Source organism: Condylura cristata, unplaced genomic scaffold, assembly GCF_000260355.1.
Source record: "Condylura cristata isolate star-nosed mole 26May11 unplaced genomic scaffold, ConCri1.0 scaffold00004, whole genome shotgun sequence".
NCBI classification, from domain to species: Eukaryota; Metazoa; Chordata; class Mammalia; order Eulipotyphla; family Talpidae; genus Condylura; species Condylura cristata.
In genome coordinates this window covers 10,146,868-10,164,121 of record NW_004567105.1, presented here as the reverse complement: position 1 = coordinate 10,164,121, position 17,254 = coordinate 10,146,868, and the positions used below count along the sequence as shown (strand labels likewise).

Sequence of the window (17,254 nt, the reverse complement as noted above, 5' to 3'; positions counted from 1 at the left end):
GTAGGTGTGACTATGGCATGTTGTTACGATAACTGGTGTCATTTTTTCCAATAACCAGGTCAATCAGGAGGGAGGTGGTCATTCTTTGCCCAAACATCCCTTCCACCACTACCCAGCTTCTAGGACCCATCTTGAAAAAGCATGTAGGCCCAGAAGAGACTTTGAAAATAATTGTTGAATAGTAGCTGCATTGTTCTGGCTACTGAGCATGCCCCCAACTCTGTGTCGGTCTCCATGTGTACATTATCCCTAATCCTCCTTAGAACACTCAGAGGAAGCTACTATTACATCCACTTATGAAAAACTGAGTGTCAGAGAGGGTAAGCCATCAGCCCAAGGCCACACAGCTAGTAAGGGAAAAGCTTGGTTTGGAGACCATAGACAAGAAATCAAACTCCAGAGGGTGGTATTTGGCAAGTCACACAACCTGTACATTTTGCCTTTGTAAATGGAATGGATAATGATTCTGTGTATGGCTACTAAAAAAAAAAAAAATTCAGCTTTCAAATGGGAGAGTAGTAAGAGCACATTAAACACTCGTTTTATTACTTATTGCAAAGCCAAGTTCTCTCTCTTAATAAAACGTCTCACAAAATACCCCTACAAATCAAAATATAGTCCGTACCCTCTGGGGACCTTGCCACAGACTTCCTGTGACAGAAAGCTACCTCTCCCAACTCCCTGCCCAAGCAACCACACCTTTTGCACACACCTTGAAGGGTCAGCAAGTCCTTCCTCTGTGACTGGGGAAATTGTCTTTCATGGATCTAGCTCTGCCTTCTCCTCTGTTTGTTTGCTTAACTGCCAGTGTCCCTAAGAATTTCGCGAGAGCTCGCTCTTGTCCTTTTCCAACCTCTGCAGTACTAGGAATCTTCCACTGGGGGCGGACTAGAGCCCAAGAGCCCAGCTCCAGAGGCCAAAGGCAAAGGGATGGTTCTTGCTCTACCTGTAGGGCCAGAAGCAGAAGTGTATGTACAAGCTGAACTTCAGGAGGAGCCTGGAAGGCTGCCGGCAGCAGTGCGTCATGGTCATACAGCTACCCAAGTGCTGCAAGGGCTACTTCGGGAGAGACTGCCAGGGTGAGGGCCCCAGTGACCAACTCAGGACTCGACAGTGATTGTGCAATCCTTGTGCCCCATTTAAAATGCCTGCCATTGCAAAGGAGACCAGGCACATAGCTCCGAAAGGCTCTGCTAAGAAAAGATTCCGAAGCAATTGTTCTACTTTTTTCTTTTGTCATATTTTGATGTTTACAGAGTTGAGACTCAATAGTGCATAGATTGTAACTGGGCAGTGCTTCTTTGCTTAATGTACAGTATATTTCCCATGGTGCTAGAAACCATACCTCAGTGTTGATACTGGGTTGGGGTATTGGTAAGCACGTGAGTTTACCTGTATCTAAATGAATTCCACCTTGGCAGGGTGCTATTCAGAGATGATATGTCTGGGTTGTTGGTTCCTGAGTTCTCCCCTCCACACTCTCTCTCTTACCTCACCAGGAAAGAGCTCCTTGCCAAACGCCATTTAAACCCACCTTGAAACCCCTGTTCCAAGGGTCTCAATACAATGCCCCGACAACATTGCATCATCAGTAGCAGCAGAATAAATGTCCTGTCTCTTCCATTGCTCTAAACAAGTACATTTGGTGTGTGCTGCTTTCTGCGTATATCAATATATTTTACACCTTGCAGCAACCCCTAAAAAGTAGATTCCATGCTATCCATATTTTACAGAAGAGAAAATGGAGGCACAGAGAGGACAAGATAACTGTCCACAGTGTTTCTAGGAGCCATCATCTTAACTCCATGCATGTTCTATTCATCATGGTCCAGTTGAGAAAATTCTGGGCAATCACCCAGCCTCCACTCTCCATCACTGGAGAGTGGCCATTCACAAAAAATGTCTCCTCCAAATGCTCTCAATTATGGTGCCTCATTTAATCCTTCTAGCCAACATGTGGTAGAAGTCAAGTAGACCCTGTATCATCATCATTGTCATCATCAGCATCTAGGACTCAGAGAACGGAAGCTTAGAACCAGTTTATTATTCCACCTGGGTCTACTAGAATCCAGGTCTCCTGAGCCCCAGTCATTCCTTCATTTATCGCCCTGCCAAGGTAGAATCCCATCAGACACATGTGAGCTCATGGGTCATGGCTTGTCCAAAACCCCCAGGTTATCCCATGTAGCTTGTCCCAGGACCGTGGTCCTTCCGACTTCATGGAGGCTGGAGCCCACATCCGAGGCTGGGTCAATAGGCAATTTACAGAGTTGCTGAGCTGCCCTGGCTGTGGGACACTGCTGAGCCGCTGCTGTTTCTTCTCTTCCAGCCTGCCCTGGGGGACCGGGAACCCCGTGCAGTAACCGGGGTTACTGCCTGGACCAGTACTTAGGCACAGGAGAGTGCATTTGCAACACTGGCTTCAACGGGACAGCGTGTGAGCTCTGCTCGCCAGGGAGATTCGGGCCAGACTGCCTGCGTACGTGGCACCCCTCCCCCGTGCCCCGTCCTTACACGCCATCCACCAGCCTGGAAGCACCTTCTTCCCTCTCTCCCTTCTTCTTCTCTCTCCCCACCCTCCTGCTCTTATGTGTTTTTCCCTCCTTGGCTATACTCTCAGTTTGCATGCACTGAACGAGTGTCATTCCAAGAAGTGAAACTTACATCCCCTGCAGCCACCAAAGCAAGATGCAACTGAAGAACATTCCTTCCTTCAGTCATTCAACCAAGAGGCACTTACTGAGGTCTTATGAATATTGATAGCAACTGATAGTACAGGCCAGGCTCTTGTGTATTTTACTATTTAACCTTCACAGTGACCCTTTGAGTCCTCATATCACTGCATCACCTAGTGGATGAGGAAACTAAGGCAGAAAGAATTTAAGTGATGGCTCAAAAGCCAGGCATTAGTCTAAGTTGTAGGGAGACAGTGGTGCAGAGAGCAAAACGCTGACTCTTCAGGGATTAAAAACTTCAGAAACAAAAAAGTTATAAAGGCTGTAAAATAAGCGGGTAATGAGGGTTGCGATAGAACGGAGACACTGTTTTAGCAGATGTGTCCCATAGAGAATATGGAGGGAGAGGCAGAGAGGTGAGAGCCAGCTAGCTTGATGGAAGGAGCTCTCGCCAGTCAAGCGCTTGGCAACGCGGAAACACTCCGTGTCATCAGCACCAGCCACACGTCGCCACTGACCACTCAAAATGTATGCAGGTGCAGACATGTCCAGTAGGCTGGATAGTGCAGATGAGAAAAAAAACCCTGGAGAGAGAGGAGCCAGTGCAAAGGCCCTGAGGCAGGAGCGGGCTTGGCACGCAGGGGACAGCGACGAGGCCAGGGGGGCTGAGCAGAGCGGGCGAAGAGGAGGAAGGGGGGAAGGGGACACTCTGAGGTTGCCAGGGGCCAGATCCCGTAGGAACGTCTCTGAATCCAAAGTGGGAAAGGCAGCAGTGAGGGTGTGAGTGAAGGCATGGCGTGAGCGGAATAGAATTACGGCTCCAGCTGGCTGGAGGATAAACACAGGGGCTCAGTGCAGGAGCAGGGCCGCCTCGGGGGAGACCCTTGGCGATGGCGGGACTAGGGTGGCAGTGGTGCAGGCGGCAGAAAGGAAGAGTTGGTGCAGATTTTGAAGAAGGAGATTTCTCTGGCAGGAGGCCCCAGAGGAGATTCTCTTCTTCTGTTTTGCTACCTACCCCACTGCACCTTCCAGATATGTATTAAACACTCTCTGCATTTGTAACCACATGTTCAGTAGGCACTAACTCCTAAACCGTGAACTCCGTGAGAATGGGGGCCTCATCCTTATGGTTTCCACTGTAACCTCATTGCCTAGCAATGTCCACCCCCTGACATCCACTGAGTGACTTATAATTTTAGTGTTTGAATGAATGAATGATATAAGGGAGAAGCTCAGTGCCCCACACTGGCCACATGGCCAGAGTGAGCTAGTTGATGGGTCTCCAATCCCCGTAGCTGATCACACTCCAATTTGCGTTACAGCCTGTGGCTGCTCGGACCATGGCCAGTGCGATGCGGGCATCACAGGCTCCGGGCAGTGCTTCTGTGAGACGGGGTGGACGGGCCGCTTCTGCGACACCCAGGCAGGTCTGTCATGGTGGGGGGAGGGGGGTGTTTGCCAGCAGCACTGATCTGCAGAGGAGACTGCCAAGGATACCCACCTGATCTTGGGGCTCTCAGCAACCTCTGAGAAGCTAGATAACCAAACAGATGTTCCCTTTGAGCATGGAAAGGATGATTTGAGTGCACAGCTTCAGGTCTCAGGAGGTTTGGTGACTTGAAGGAAAGGAGATGAAAAGATGTAACTCAAAACAGAGCACAGAGAGCACCGGGCTGGGTGGGAAGGATCACTCGGGATCATGGCTCTGGCCCCAGATGTTGGCACAGAGGCCAGGTAGGTTCATGGAAATGCAATCTTTGGAGTTCAGGACCTGACTCTTGGCTAGGCAGCTTATTAAACAATGGCCTTTGATAAAACACCCATCTGAGCCTCGATGTGCTTGTCCTTAAGAAGTACATGCCAAACATTTTGCAGGGGAACTCTTTGCAAGGATCGAAGATGATGGTTTGGAAATGCCTGGTGGACCTGGATGGTCAAAACTAGCAGCTACTGTTATCAGAGTGACCATTAGCCTCACACCATAATCCTGATCCCTCCCTCATCCCCCAATCCCCATGATCTGGTGAGAAGCCTGGGATGTGAAGGTGGAATCATCCAATACGAATCACTATGATGGCACCTTTCCTGGGCCTGAAGGGCATACCAGCCTCTACCCACCAGGCTCTCTGGTGCCCTCCAAGGACCTGGGAATTTCTGCTCCAATTCAACCATCTCTGTCTTAAGACTCCTGCCCTTAGGTCTAGAGAGCTAATCTATGAGTTAGTCTCTCCAGCAAATTTTGGGGTATAAGGCTTAATTAGTTGCCTGTAAAGGCAACATATTTGCATTTTAACTTGGATTATGTTGTTGAGATAATACCTAAATATAAAGGAGCAATTGTGGAATCTCAGGCTCTCCGGGCCAGAAAGAAGCTGCAAATCACCCAACCTCCCGTTGAAAGGGGCTCTTTAGAAACACAGTGGCAGCTCAATGTCTTGGAAAGACTCCTGAGGGGTCCCAGCTCTGCACGCCACCGAGTCTCAGGGACCCTTTTCTTTGCAGTTCTGCCCCCGGTGTGCATACCTCCGTGTTCAGCCCATGCGACATGCAAGGAGAACAGCACGTGTGAGTGCAACCTGAACTACGAAGGCGACGGGATCACATGCACAGGTGAGTGCCCTTCACAGGGTGTGGAGCCGCCACATGGCACGGGAGCGGGCAGGACTCAGTGGGTGCCTGTGCTCCCCCTCAGCCCCTCTACTTCCTGCCTGGGCCATCTCGGCAATACCCAATCCCTCCCTGCAACTCCGTCTCCTTATGGGCTTGCTCTGCCTGACCTGCCCACCTCTGGAATTGCTTTGCAAACCGTGTTGTCCTTCAATAGCGTTTCCAACTCTCAAGTAATCCATTTTTGTTCAGAAAATACACTACAATCTTTTTATAAAGACATGCTCTCACTGCTCAGTAAACACCACTCTGAACACTGTAACGTCAACCTAATGTAGTCAGGATGTGGAGTCGGCCATCCACCCAGGTGAGCAGTGTCTCATAAATTGGATCGAGGTGGCAGGGCTAACTGGGGTCCTGGACTCCTTCCAGCTTATTGCTCCGCCATCACTCACGTTCCTGGTCCTACAGGGAAACTACCATAAACTCATCCTAGGAAGAGGGGAGACAGGGGCACAAACCTCCTTTGCCTTAAGGACATACCTAGCAGTGCTAAATCATGTCTGCTCCCACCCCATTGTCTGCAATACCACCATCTAGCCTGCCCAGCTGCAAGGGAGTCTGGGAAATGTAGTCTTTTGTTAAGCAACACCTGAAAATCTATTATCATAGCAAAAGGAGACAATAGTTCTGGGGGAAGTTAGCAGTCTCTGCCACGTGTGCTTCCTAACTTCCTTCACGCATTCATATTCATTTTGAGATATATAAATTCTTAATAAACATGAGATCTTGTGTTACCTGCACTTTTATGGACTGCTTCCAGGTAGTCCAGAAAGGGAGCAGCAATGATCCAGGCTGTCTTCTGGGTCTGCGGCCCTGAGAAGGCTTTTGCCCTGGCCTTCTTTCTCTCAGGATCCCAAGTGGCTGCCATGGTTCTAGGCATAAAGATAGGCAAGGAAAATCAGACTGAAATGACAGCTAGTCTATGGCTGGGTTGCAAGTGGGGGGTCTACAAGAAAGGGTGCACAGCACTGAGGAGGAGCGTGGGCTCTGCACTCAAGCCCTCCTGGGTTTCACTCTGGCCAGCCACAGTGTAGCTGCTTTGTGTTTGCAAGGTCAGTGAAGTTCTCTGAGCTTCAGTCAGTTCATCTGCAGAAAGAGGGTAACAGCCTCACTCACCAGGGACTCTGGGGCGTGCCCCCTCTGCACACACCAGCTCCCATCTATGCCCGTGTCAACAACCCAGACTCGTTCTGAAAACTGCTACCAGCAGGAGCCCTAGGTGAAGACAAAGCAGCCCAGGGTGCCAGACGCCACCCAGCCTGGACTGTGAAGTGCCACGGGACATCGGTGTCACAAAGGCTGTCACAGAGGCCACAGGACATGGGGAGAGAAGGCACCGCAGGTTGGGGCCAGTTGATGCGCCCCGTGCCACAGGCCCTGGGGTGACTCAGGAACAGACAAGTGTTCTTGAACAGACAGTGACTACCTGAGCTCTCTCCTCTGCTCTGCAGTTGTGGATTTCTGCAAGCAGGACAACGGGGGTTGCGCCACTGTGGCCAAGTGCTCTCAGAAGAACCTGACGGTCTCCTGCAGCTGCCCCAAGGGCTACACGGGGGACGGCCGCAGCTGCGCAGAGATAGACCGCTGTGCAGACGGCCTCAACGGCGGCTGTCACGAGCACGCAACCTGCAGGATGACTGGCCCAGTGAGTCTCCTCCCCGGGGACACGCGAGCAGCCTCTGTGCCCCACTCAAGTGCATTTTCCACTCCGCTGTCCCTTTCGGCTCTTCCCAAGCTTGCGTCCCACTTCATCCCATTCTGTTTAATCAGCAGGCTCAGAACACTTGAGTGATAGGAGGAGCTGGGAGAGCTGCCCTGTTCAGGGCGACAGGGGAAGTGACATTCAGGTGAACTGTAAGGGCAGAAATGGCCCCACGAGCCTGCACAGAACAAGCCAGAGCAGTTACACCACCCCCCACCCCCACCCCCCAATGCGGAGACTGAGGCTTGGTCCTTCCGAAGGTCTGCGCCGGATGGGGGCCCGGGGACCCTCGAGATGGGCTGTTCATCGGTTCCCACTCTCTCCCCAGGGCAAGCACAAGTGTGAATGTAAAAGCCACTACGTGGGGGACGGGATGAACTGTGAGCCCGAGCAGCTGCCGGTCGACCGCTGTCTGCAGGACAACGGGCAGTGCCACGCGGACGCCAGCTGTGCCGACCTCCACTTCCAGGGTCAGGGGCTGGGCTGCTCCCTGGGCTTCGAGCTTGGGAACCCAGGGGCCAGGCTGCCCAGGTGCCGGTGGAGACTGGGCAGAGTAAACCCAGCATAGGACTCTGCCGTCAGTCTTCATGGCCAAAAAAGATGTTGCGAAAATGAACGAATGATGACCACCCTCCGGTGTCTTTCCAGGAGAAAATGGCTGGAAAACTTTTAAAGAAATAGGGGAGCCCATTAAACCCCGAGCCCCTGGCAGGACTCATTTTAATGTTTCTCAAAACATCTTGGGTTGAGTTCACAAAAATTATTCAGTTATAATGTGAGGGGGTCATCTTGTTGCCAGAGAAATTTGATCACATGAGGATATAGAGAGAACAGAAATGAACGGGAGGAAAGTCTGGAAGAACGGAAGTGATGTCAAAATGAAGTAACAAGGCTGCCAGGCAATACGCCAACTTGCTAGCCTTAGAAATAGATTTCTAGAGAGCACAGATGATCTTTGCTTACCTCTTTATTTCACTCTTTTATGTTGCCCAGATTTCAACCGTGAACATGTGCTATTTTTCTAAAAAGAAAAGAAATTAATATTCTCAATGACGGCTCTCAACATAACTCAAAGGGAAGCCGTTTCCCTGACACCTCAGGATGGGGCTGACATTCCGCTTGGAAAGTTCTTCGCTAGAACGGTACTAACCGGGCAGGCTCACCTGGCTGACACCCCTCCTCCTGCTCTAGATACCACTGTGGGTGTGTTCCACCTACGCTCTCCGTTGGGCCAGTACAAGCTGACCTTCGACAAAGCTAGAGAGGCCTGTGCCGGCGAAGCTGCCACCATGGCCACCTACAACCAGCTCTCCTACGCACAGAAGGTGGGCCCCAGGTGGCACAGGCTGGGTCTGTGGGGGAGAGGGGTGCAGCCTGTACTCAATATAGGGGAGACCTAGGCCGCCATCCTCTTGGAAGGGAGCTCTGGAACAGTAACAATTCATCACACCCCCAGGCGTCTACTATGAGTCAGGCAGTGTGTGAGACTCTGCAGTGACATCATTGTTTGTGCTTCCAGCACCCCGGAAGGTGGGTGTTACTAGTCCCACTCTACAGATGCAGCAAAGCTCTGAAAGGTCAAGTAATGTGCCCAGTGGCACCGCCAGGAGATGGCAGACGTAGGATCCAAACAGCCCTTTCAAAGTTCCTACCTCATAGCATTCATGTGATGGCTAAAGGTGTTCCCATGAAAACCCCTCTCCACAAAGCCCAGGCTAGATGAGGAGGATGGAGGGGATGAGGAGGATGAAGTAATGGTGATGATGAGGGTGACAATGATGAAGATAGTGAAACTCAACCAGCGCACTAGTAACCCCTATGCAAAAGAATTTGCACCAGGGGTAAATGACGGATTAAAAACTTCTCTCCCGAGATCAGAGAAAATAGAAATGAGTGTGACTCAGGCATCCATGTGATAGGGCATCACTTTCACCATCCAATGACTCAGTCAAAAAAAACTTTCATGAGCATTTACGATGTCCGAGGCACTGGGGTAAAATGAGTCAGGGGTTCTGACACCCCTGACGCCATGGAGTTTGTAGCCCACCCCGTCAGAAGGACCCCACAACAAAAGCGAATTTGCAGCTGACTGTGGCCACGTCTGTGTTCTTGCAGGCCAAGTACCACCTCTGTTCAGCGGGCTGGCTTGAGAGTGGGCACGTTGCCTACCCCACAGCCTACTCTTCCAAGAACTGCGGAGCTGGGGTCGTGGGCATCGTGGACTATGGCCCGAGAAACAACAAGAGTGAGATGTGGGATGTCTTCTGCTACCGGATGAAAGGTGACGCCCGCGCTCTGCCGGGCAGGCCCAGCCCGGCAGCTCACCCAGGGCAGGAGCTGGCCAGCCCAGACCCCTGCCTCACGGGGGTGGGACCTTTGTGCCCTGCGTTCCAGATGTGAACTGCACCTGCAAGGAGGGCTACGTGGGCGATGGCTTCTCGTGCAGTGGGAATCTGTTGCAGGTCCTCATGTCCTTGCCTTCGCTCACAAACTTTCTGACAGTAAGTGCCATGACTGCATGGTTGAGCCACAGGGAAGGAGGGGTTGCCCCAAAGCAGACATTAGAGAGGTGAGTCCCTGAAAGAAACCAAAGCTCACGGCCATGGCTGAGACACTGGCAAAAGGCCTCACTGCTGGAATTTGAACAGGGCATTGCAATTCCTTTCAATTTGTTGAATAAGTATTAATTGAGCGTTTACTATGTGCTTGAGCTATATGGTGACTAAAATAGACCAACAAAATAAACAAGTAAATAATAATGAATGCTGAAATATGATATATACTACTGCAGGGTTTTGAAAAGAGCAGACTCGAAATTTAGCCATGTGGGCCACCATGTTGCAAACAGTTTGGGATGTGACAGAGAGGACAGTAAGGTTCACTGGGCAGAGGAAGAATCCTCCTAAAATTCTCCGAAGGAGCAGTTGGAAGCAACAGCAGACAAGTGGCAGCCTGAGTTGGGGCTGCGTCAAGACTACTCCAGATGGGCAGCGTGCTGCTGGGCTGGCCTGACCTCCTGACCCCTCCCTGCCTCTCCTCAGGACGTGCTGGCCTATTCCAATAGCTCGGCCAGAGGCCGGGCGTTTCTGAAACACCTGACCGACCTGTCCACCCAAGGCACCCTCTTTGTGCCGCAGAACAGTGGGCTGGCAGAAAACAAGGTGAGTCGAGGCCTGCGTCCTCCATTTAGACGAGCAACTCTAGCGTTCGTGATCGCCACCATGACGCTTTACCACAAATCACCCCAAAATTCAGTTGCTGCACCTCTCAGGTCAGCCGGAAGTCCTGGTCTCGGCCCCTGTCCTGAGGCAGGCTGGCCTGGCTGGGGCTCTGCTCCTCAGGGCCACGGCCCAGCAGGCTGACCCTCCAGACTGTTACTGTGGTGATGGCAGAGGTGGAGAGAGCAAGCTCCGGGGGCTGGCGCTCAGTGAGCCTCGGGATGGTCTGAGGCAGTCACCCCCACACCAACCTTCACTTTCTGGTACTCAGAGGAACTGGCAGGATTTACTCACTGCGCCCCCACACCTCAAGGAGGCTGCCCCACCCGAGGGCTGCCCACTCACTACCCACTCAAGACCCCACTCGTCCCAGACACCATGGGGACTCTGCTTAGAGCATTAAAGGCAGAGGTGAACGTCAGGCAGAGTCCAGATAACCCAACGTTGACATTCCCTGATCTCTACCTGAAGGCAAAAAAAAGCCATGAAAAGTGACCTTTTCTCTGTCATCCTTATTATTTAAAAAAAAAAAAAAATGCTGCCTGGTCACTAAAGACCCTTCTCATGCTTCCCCTTTCCTCACAGACACTGTCTGGGCGGGACATCGAGCACCACCTCACCAATGTCAGCACCTTCTTTTACAATGACCTTGTCAATGGGACCGTCCTGGGCACCAGGCTGGGAAGCCAGCTGCTCATCACCTCCAGCCAGGACCAGGGCCACCTGGTATGAAAACTGCTCCGGACGTTTGGGGAAGGCGGAGGCTATACACGGTGCCTAGCTCATGGTAGGCGCCGAGTAGCCGACAGCTAACTCGCACGTGGAAGTCAAGCAGGCCTGCGTGAGGGGGGTTTAGCTGCGGCCCGAGCACACTGCACCTCTGCCAGGCAGCCCCGGCTGTAGGGTCGAAGTGCTGGGACTCTGGGGCTGTTCCTGTCTGCACACCAGGAGCTTCCTAAAGTCTGGGAACTGCCTGCATTCTGGGAACTGATGAGCGTCGCTGATGAATCGGTTTCTGAAAAACCAATTCATTGCCCTGGAAAAGCTTACCCGTGTTCCCCAGTGGCTGCGACTTCTCTGACCCCCAGGGAGTCGGTGAACCACGCCCGGGAACGCAATAAAGTTTCTGCTTGTCAGAAACTTTTCTCCATCTCTTAACTATGCTAAACCTTTCACCTGCTTCTTGGGAAATAAGTCCCTGGTGCCCACCAGCCCCCAAAGCTGGTAATGAGTGAGGAACTACAAAGAAAACCATTGTGAAACTGGGAATTCGCTGCCTGTTCCCACCAGTGAGGGTCCACCCCAGGCATTAACATGTGAAGCGTGAGAATACTGCACTATGAAAACCACTTCTGGTTTTCTGGGGGAGCTGGGGGCTGGGACCAGGAGGCTGGCAAGCTCCCAGCCCCCCAAGGAATCCTTGGACTTTCTTTTTCAAAGGAGCTCCCAAGCTCCTTTGCGTCAATACCATCAAGGCCGCAGGTGAGAGCCGCAAAGGCTAACAATGGCTCAGAAAGCCGGCTTGATGCCTTTTACCCTACAAGGCCATAGGAACATAGACAGGTTATCCAACATTTAGGAATGATGGTGACATGTCGATGATGTTGATGATGAGCATAGTGGCAATGATTATGCTGATGATGGTGGTGATTATTTTAATGATGGCGATGGTGTTCGTGGTGGTAATGATGCTGATGGTGGTGATAATTGGTTTTTTTTTTTATGATAACGGTGGTGATTGGGAGATTAGAAGTGGTGATACTGATGGTAATAATAATGACCTGCAGCCACATGGTCAAAATTATGGACTTTTGTAGAAAGTGAGGGATTCAAGGCTGTGCCATGCAAGAATAATGCCTGATGTGTAGCAAATGCCAAATGGATATATTTTTTAAAGGTTTATTTATTTATGCATACAGAACTGGGGTACAGGCCAGAGGTGCAGCAGGTGAGAGGCTTCAGAGAGAGCAGGGAGCAGAACAGGCAGATGGACTGAAATACACTGCTGTGGGGAGCAGTGGGAAGGCCAGGAGAGGTCTCCCATGCCATGTGAGTCACCTCCCTGGCCGGGGGATCAAACTCGTGCTGCAGTGGCTGTGGACAGCTTCATAGTGCTGTGCTTTAACCCCTTGCACCACCAGGAAGGGCCTTGGATAGTATGTTTTAATATCTACCTGCTAACTTATTTTCTTCACTGAAGATTAGTTTAAACCAGTGCTTCTCAAACGTTAACATGCATTTGACCACCGGGAGATTTGTTAAATGCAGACTGAGATGCACGCGTGAAGCGTGGCACCTCCTGATCTGTTCAAATCAGAGCTCAGGTCTGGCCCATCACAAGCCAGTCGCTCACACATTCAGTGACGCTTAGACATCCCTTTCCTGACAGCTTGCTGTGATGGACAGGGCAGAGGACCTGGAATCCAGAGCATGGGCTTGCTGCTTCCACCTGGGGGTCTCAGACAAGTCATCTTCCTTCTGAGCGTTCATCTATCAGGCTGGACAGGGAGCCCCTTGGGCGCTTTGAAGCTCTTGGCTTGTTGGCACAGGACGACTAGTTCTGGGCTGCCAGAGAGAACAGGTGGTTGTGCGGCCTGTTGATGAAAGGAGACCTGAGATACAGGCCACAGGGCCTCAGGGAAACCGAGCAGCTTCCCTCCATAGAAGGACTACCGTGAGCAGAAAAAGGGGTGAGCAGGGGGCCGGACACCTCCCCAGCCCTCTTCTCGCTTCCCTAGGAGACCAGGTTTGTGGATGGACGGGCCATTCTGCAGTGGGACATCTTTGCCTCCAATGGAGTCATTCATGTCATTTCCAGGCCTTTAAAGGCGCCCCCTGCCCCAGTGGTGAGTACCAGTGCTCTGAGGAGGTACCACAGGAGCCCCAATGGACGTGCCCCTTCTGCACGCCCCCTCCCGTGCACTCCCCACACAGCATATGCTGGCAAAAGGGACAGGGTGGGCTCTGGTCTGGCGCCTCCACTCCACTAGCTGTGGGACCCTGGATGTGTCCCAGAACATCCTGAGCCCCACTTCCTTATCTGTAAAATGGGGATCATAATGTGCCCCCCGGGATCTTGGGAGGACCACGAGTCAATAACATAACCCAAGGCGGCCAGTCCCGGCACGCAGTGAGGCCGCAAACCGGCTGGGTAAGTGTCTGAGCTCCAGCCCCAACTCCACCACGCGCCAGCTGTGTGATGTCCGGCAAGTGCTCAGCCTCTCTGTGCCTGCACTCCCGCCCCCACCAAAAAAATGAAAATCATCATGACTGTCCCTCGACCTTTGGACTTCTGTGGGTCTCAAACACACTGTTTCACGTCAGGGGCTGAGCTCAGTCCCTGGCAGTGGAAAGAGCTAGATTCATGCCAGCTACCTTATTGTTTTCACCCCAACTGAGGGTAGCCCTCAGGCATGCGAGATTGGAGCAGGCTCCAGAAAGCCCTTCTCCGATCTCTTTGGAGAAGTCACCAGTGTCAAGTACCAACCTTCCTTCCCTGTGTTCAGTCGTCAGGCCATGCCAGCTTGGGGACGGGGATATTCTTTGCCATACTCCTGGTTATTGGGGCCGTCGCTTTGGCTGCGTATTCTTACGTCCGACTAAACCGCAGAACGATCGGCTTCCAGCATTTTGAAGTAAGTGAGAGAGAGAAAAAGGGGAGCAGCGGGCTGGGGGCCTCTCTGAAGTGCAGCCCCTAGTTCTGGGCTCCTCAGGCAGACTCTCACCTGAAGCTGGGTGCTCGCAAAACTTCCATCCCTGGAGTAGCTGGTCTCCCCCAAGAGGCCCAGCAGTGGCAACTACAAGCCTCTCTTACTGGCTCACACAGGGCTGGGGGAGGAGGGTGATGGGCCGCCAGGAGCGCGGCTCCTCCCGGCCACCAAGCCAGGGTATGACTTGGAGGCGGATCCGCTGGGGCCCGGCAGCATTCAGAGGCATTCGCTGGGCACATCCCGCCTGGCTGGCACCGGGAGGGGAGTGGGGCTCCTGCCTCGGGGGCTTCTGGCTCATAGCCCGGCCTTGCCTTTCCACAGTCAGAAGAGGACATTGACGTTGCGGATCTTGGCAAGCCACAGCCTGAGAGTATCTCAAACCCCATGTACGAGAGCACCACCTCAACTCCCCCAGAACCTTCCTGCGACCCCTTCTCTGTGAGTTTGCATTTTCTTCTAGGAACTGTTCAGTGTAGATGGGGAGAAGGGTAAATCCCCGTGGAAACGTCACACCAACAAAAGTTTACTTCCAGAACTTATCTCGGGGCCACAAGCTGAAACGCCATTGTTGCAAGCTGCCTGCGGCCGGGAGGTGGCCCAGAACCCCCGGCGTAGACAGCAGCTGCCTCCACCAATTACAGATAAGGGGGGACAGAGGCTGCCCAATCCCAAACTCATGACAAATGGACATTTCAGGAGGAAAAACAACCTGGACTGAAGAGGAGGCCAAGGGTGGAGGAGGCTCTGGGTGGAGGCCGACAGAGACCCCGCTGAGGAGAGGGATCCTGTACTGGGGGAAAACAAACAGGACCAGAAATCATTAAAACGAAAATTTGGGCTGAATTCGGCCACATTTATGGGGCAGCCGATGCAACACCAGACGAAGGCCTTTTAAGGATGCTCCTTTCTTTATGCTTCACGCTACATGTTCATCATTGCCCAAGCTTTTTCCTCCTGATGTCAGAACTGCTTCCTGCTTCCAGAATTACTTGCCTTTCGTGGGGTCGGTTGTTTTGTTTGTTTGTTTGTTTGTTTTGTGGGGGGGTGGTGTTCAGTGCTGGTCTTCCAGAAAAGGACTGTTGTTTCTAAGTTAGGGATCCGTGAGCTTAGGTGGCGTTGTTACAGGGTAGCCCAGAGTGGCCTGGGCGGCCTGTCTGTGGGGCCTTACCCGCCACACTCACAACTCAGCTACACTACAGGGACACACAAACGGGTCAATACGGGTTTATTTTAAAAAGGGGAAGGGATAGGAAACAACCCAGGGAAAAAGGGCAGGATACAAAGTAAGTGCAATACCTTATGGCTGGGCTGACCGAACACACCAAGTCGTGAACACACCAAGTCGCGCGGTCGGAGAGCGGCTTCCCAAGCGAGCCAGCGAGAGACAGACGGCGCCAGAGCTAGAGAGGGCGAGTTGGAATCCGCGCCCTATTTATTCCCTCAATATGTCCCAGAATCCATTCCTGCTAGCTCCGCCCAGGGGTCCTGCAGTTCTCTCCCTGGTGCTGCTGGGAGTTGTAGTTTTCAGTCACTGGAGTAATGTGTAGGGTCCAGAAAGCGGGAGTAGGGGGTGGGGTCCACAAGACTGCAGAGTTCCTTTAGGACAGACAGCCTTCCCCTTAACAGCGTCTCTTCCTGCTTCAGTGTGGGGGGACCCCACAGCAAAGCACCCCATTCACACTGAATGCGAACGGACTCTGCCTATGTCTTATTACTGGTTCTGGATGGAGGGACTAGAGATGAAATTTATCTTGTTATATAAAAATTAGAAAAATGAACAGTCAGCACCCTCTTGGAGCTCAGCAGACTGAACTGACAGCATCGCTCAGGGCCAAGGAAATCACCTTGGCCTGTGTGGGTCTAGAACCTTCTTGCAACAATACCAAGGCTGGAGAGCTCCTGTGATTACTCTGTGCTGGGTAATTTGCTGTTTCTCCCAAGACTCTGTCAGGGTTTTGAATTTTCATAAATTGTGTAATTTAAACACTTCACAAATGCTTTCCTGTACCGTATTTTAAGCATGTGCAGTGCAATAGCTATTATTTTTCTGCAGTGGAACAAACATAAATATCTTTTGGTTCTTAGTGCCTACAGTAGCAGATTTCAGTAGTTGCAATTGATCAAAACCTACATCCTATTTTGTTTTTTCATCAAACCCATATAAGTGTTTAGTTAAAAATACATGGGTAAGTTCAACTAGACTGCATTTATCAACTAATGAGGTGTCCAGAGCCACACAAGCTTCAAGTAGCAGCCACTGACCCCCGAATGCGTGGCTCTCACCAGCACATCATTCACCTCCCCCCCATCAGAACACAGCAGCACTGGAGAGCACCCCATCATTGTGCACCCCACCAATTGTGGGCTCAAAAAAGCTCAGGAAGGATTGAGATGAAGGAAGTTTTCCTTTCCCCTCAGAGTTGCCAGCTGGCTCTGTAAAGTAAACAGATACAGATTCACCAGACGTGCATATTTTACCTCAGACATATTGTATTGAATGTCTCCATGCACAAAGGTGCGTTCCCAAGAGTGTGAAGTGCAGTGACAAGGGCCAGAAGCTTTTATGCCTTTTAGACAGAGAAATAATACATCTGTGGAGAATTGACAAGACAGAGGGGTTTGGGCTGGGGCTAGTAAATGGGGAACTAGGACAATAAAGGTTAGTTTGGTAACTAACAGAGTTCTTGGACCCCAGCTCCCCATCTGTACCCTCAGACTCCCAGTACAGGCTTGGGGGGGGGGGGGGGGCTGCTATGGGAATTTAAAGATTGATTAGGGAAGGATGATTAGGGAGAAGGTTTAGACTGACCTTCTACTGTTCATTTTTAAAAATTCCTTCAGTTTAAGATATTTAGTAAACCAGAGTGGCATGTTTAGGGGTAGCATGTCCTGAACCCCATCAAGGCCTCAGACCAGCAGCCAAAAGAAATGTCCACCTGGAAGACTGATGTGTCCCTCTCTTTCCCAGGACCCTGAGGAGCAGCAGCTGGAAAGCGGTGACCCCTTGGGGGCACTGTGAGATCCACCTGGTGCACCCCACACCCCAGGGCCACCTGGCCCACCAAGCCTCCTCAGAAAGGCTGTCAACTGTGAATCTTCAGCACCGGCGAGTAGCCTTTTGGGAATGTAAGGTCCTTTGACATTCTGAAGCACTCAGAAACCGTACCTCATCTCTGTGGTTAATCTAGGGCGCTCTTGTTCTGTGGGGTGGGGACTCTGTTAAGTCCACACGCACACACACACCCCCAGGGGGATTTCTTCCTCCTCTGACCCTCCCTG

General features: G+C 51.8%; 1 protein-coding gene across 1 annotated transcript in view; it reads left to right on the top strand.

Annotated features, from left to right (window-relative positions):
• The window catches only part of STAB2 (stabilin 2), a 97,058-nt gene extending 80,056 nt beyond the window's left edge, over positions 1-17,002 (top strand). Inside the window, exons 55-69 of the mRNA XM_012735221.1 lie at positions 953-1,079; positions 2,330-2,479; positions 3,998-4,102; positions 5,178-5,285; positions 6,797-6,990; positions 7,376-7,517; positions 8,239-8,372; positions 9,163-9,328; positions 9,442-9,548; positions 10,089-10,208; positions 10,851-10,991; positions 13,004-13,111; positions 13,772-13,900; positions 14,297-14,413; positions 16,944-17,002. Coding sequence (XP_012590675.1) covers positions 953-1,079; positions 2,330-2,479; positions 3,998-4,102; positions 5,178-5,285; positions 6,797-6,990; positions 7,376-7,517; positions 8,239-8,372; positions 9,163-9,328; positions 9,442-9,548; positions 10,089-10,208; positions 10,851-10,991; positions 13,004-13,111; positions 13,772-13,900; positions 14,297-14,413; positions 16,944-16,994 — 1,899 coding nt within the window. The 3' untranslated portion in view covers positions 16,995-17,002. The remainder of the gene's footprint in view (positions 1-952; positions 1,080-2,329; positions 2,480-3,997; positions 4,103-5,177; positions 5,286-6,796; positions 6,991-7,375; positions 7,518-8,238; positions 8,373-9,162; positions 9,329-9,441; positions 9,549-10,088; positions 10,209-10,850; positions 10,992-13,003; positions 13,112-13,771; positions 13,901-14,296; positions 14,414-16,943) is intronic.
• Positions 17,003-17,254: the final 252 nt, after the last annotated feature.